Source organism: Nelumbo lutea, chromosome 1 (assembly GCF_056320005.1).
Source record: "Nelumbo lutea isolate HS-2025 chromosome 1, American lotus-T2T, whole genome shotgun sequence".
NCBI classification, from domain to species: domain Eukaryota; kingdom Viridiplantae; phylum Streptophyta; class Magnoliopsida; order Proteales; family Nelumbonaceae; genus Nelumbo; species Nelumbo lutea.
Genome location: NC_142684.1, coordinates 132789966 through 132791361, shown reverse-complemented (window position 1 = coordinate 132791361; position 1396 = coordinate 132789966). Strand labels below are relative to the sequence as shown.

General features: G+C 45.0%; 1 protein-coding gene across 1 annotated transcript; it reads left to right on the top strand.

The window, feature by feature from the left end:
- Window positions 1–66: 66 nt before the first annotated feature.
- On the top strand, window positions 67–1146 carry LOC148877658 (serine/threonine-protein kinase-like protein ACR4). Its single transcript, XM_088963899.1, has one exon. It carries the CDS (start codon window positions 87–89, stop codon window positions 1092–1094), a length of 1008 nt encoding a protein of 335 aa, XP_088820025.1. The 5' UTR covers window positions 67–86; the 3' UTR covers window positions 1095–1146.
- The last annotated feature ends 250 nt before the right edge of the window (window positions 1147–1396 follow it).

Here is a 1396-nt window from a genome sequence, read left to right as displayed (position 1 = left end):
CTCTCCCAACCCCCCAATATATATAAAAGCTCATAGTCAGAAAACCAGAGAGGCCGAGAAGAGCTCGAGGAAGGTCGATCACAAACATGAGCCAAGTTGGCATCATCGCCTACGATGGCGTCATGGCACTTCTTGCCACAGCCCTGCTCCTCCTCGGTGTCGCCCTAATCTTCATCCTCTGTAAGAAGAAGGAACCGGCTGCTGTGGAGTCGGAAGAAAGTCTGCATCTCAAGCTTTCTGTCCGTGCTTATTCCTTGACAGATGTTGATGCCGCCACCGATGGCTTCAACAAGCGGCAGATTATCGGGCAGGGCCGCCTTGGAACTGTGTATGAAGCTCATTTGACAGGAGGGGAGTTGATTGCTGTAAAGAGGATCCACCCACGGCTTGTATTGAGCAATGCCGGTTTTGGGTTCTCATCAATAGTCAAGTCTCTCTCATTCGCTGATCACCCTCACATAGTTCCCATCATCGGGTTTTCCGAGGCACCGGGAGAGAGAATAATTCTGATGGAGTTCATGGGTATGAGGAGCTTGGACTACCACCTCCACCATGACTGCAACGGTGCAGCTTTTCTCGACTGGGGCCGTCGCCTCCAGATTGCCGCAGGAGCTGCGCGAGGTATCAAATACTTGCACGAGGACATGACACCCCATGTCGTCCATGGCTGTGTCAAGCCTTCCAACATCTTGATAGATTTGAGAATCTGTGCTAGAGTTGGTGACTATGGACTCTTTTTCTTGGCTCCCCAGGAGAGGAGAGGCCTTGTGGGTTATGTTGATGCTGAGTACTGGACGGAGAAGAGAGTCTGCAAGGCAAGTGATGTGTTTGGGTTTGGAGTGGTTTTGTTGGAGCTTTTGAGTGGGAGGAGATGTGAAGAAGGGATGCTTGTTGAGTGGGCATTACCATTTATTAAAGACATGAAGATTGAAGAGATTTTGGATCCTGGGCTCCAACTTCCCTCAGATATAAAGCCTCTGGTCAGATTAGCCAAGGTTGCTTCAGCTTGTGTTAGTAACAGTAGGAAAAACAGGCCTTCCATTGTCCAAGTGGTAACCATTTTGAATTGCTTGGAGATGGAATTCTGCAATTGATGGATAATGGGTTTAATTATTTAATAAAACAATTAAGCTGGATTGAAACAGATGATTTTCTGTTAATTATCAGTGATGATACAAAGTTAAAAATCAACCACTATGGCAAAGTTATCAGTGATGATACAAAGTTACAAATTAACGTTTGCAGTCGATACATCAAATTTGATGTTTCAAGTAGAAACTACAATTTATATTGATCAATCCAAAACGTTGCAGATGAAAAAAAAAAAATCTCTCTCACAAATTTGATTTGTATCGATCAACCCAAAACAAAAGCAATGGTACCAAGCACATTAGTC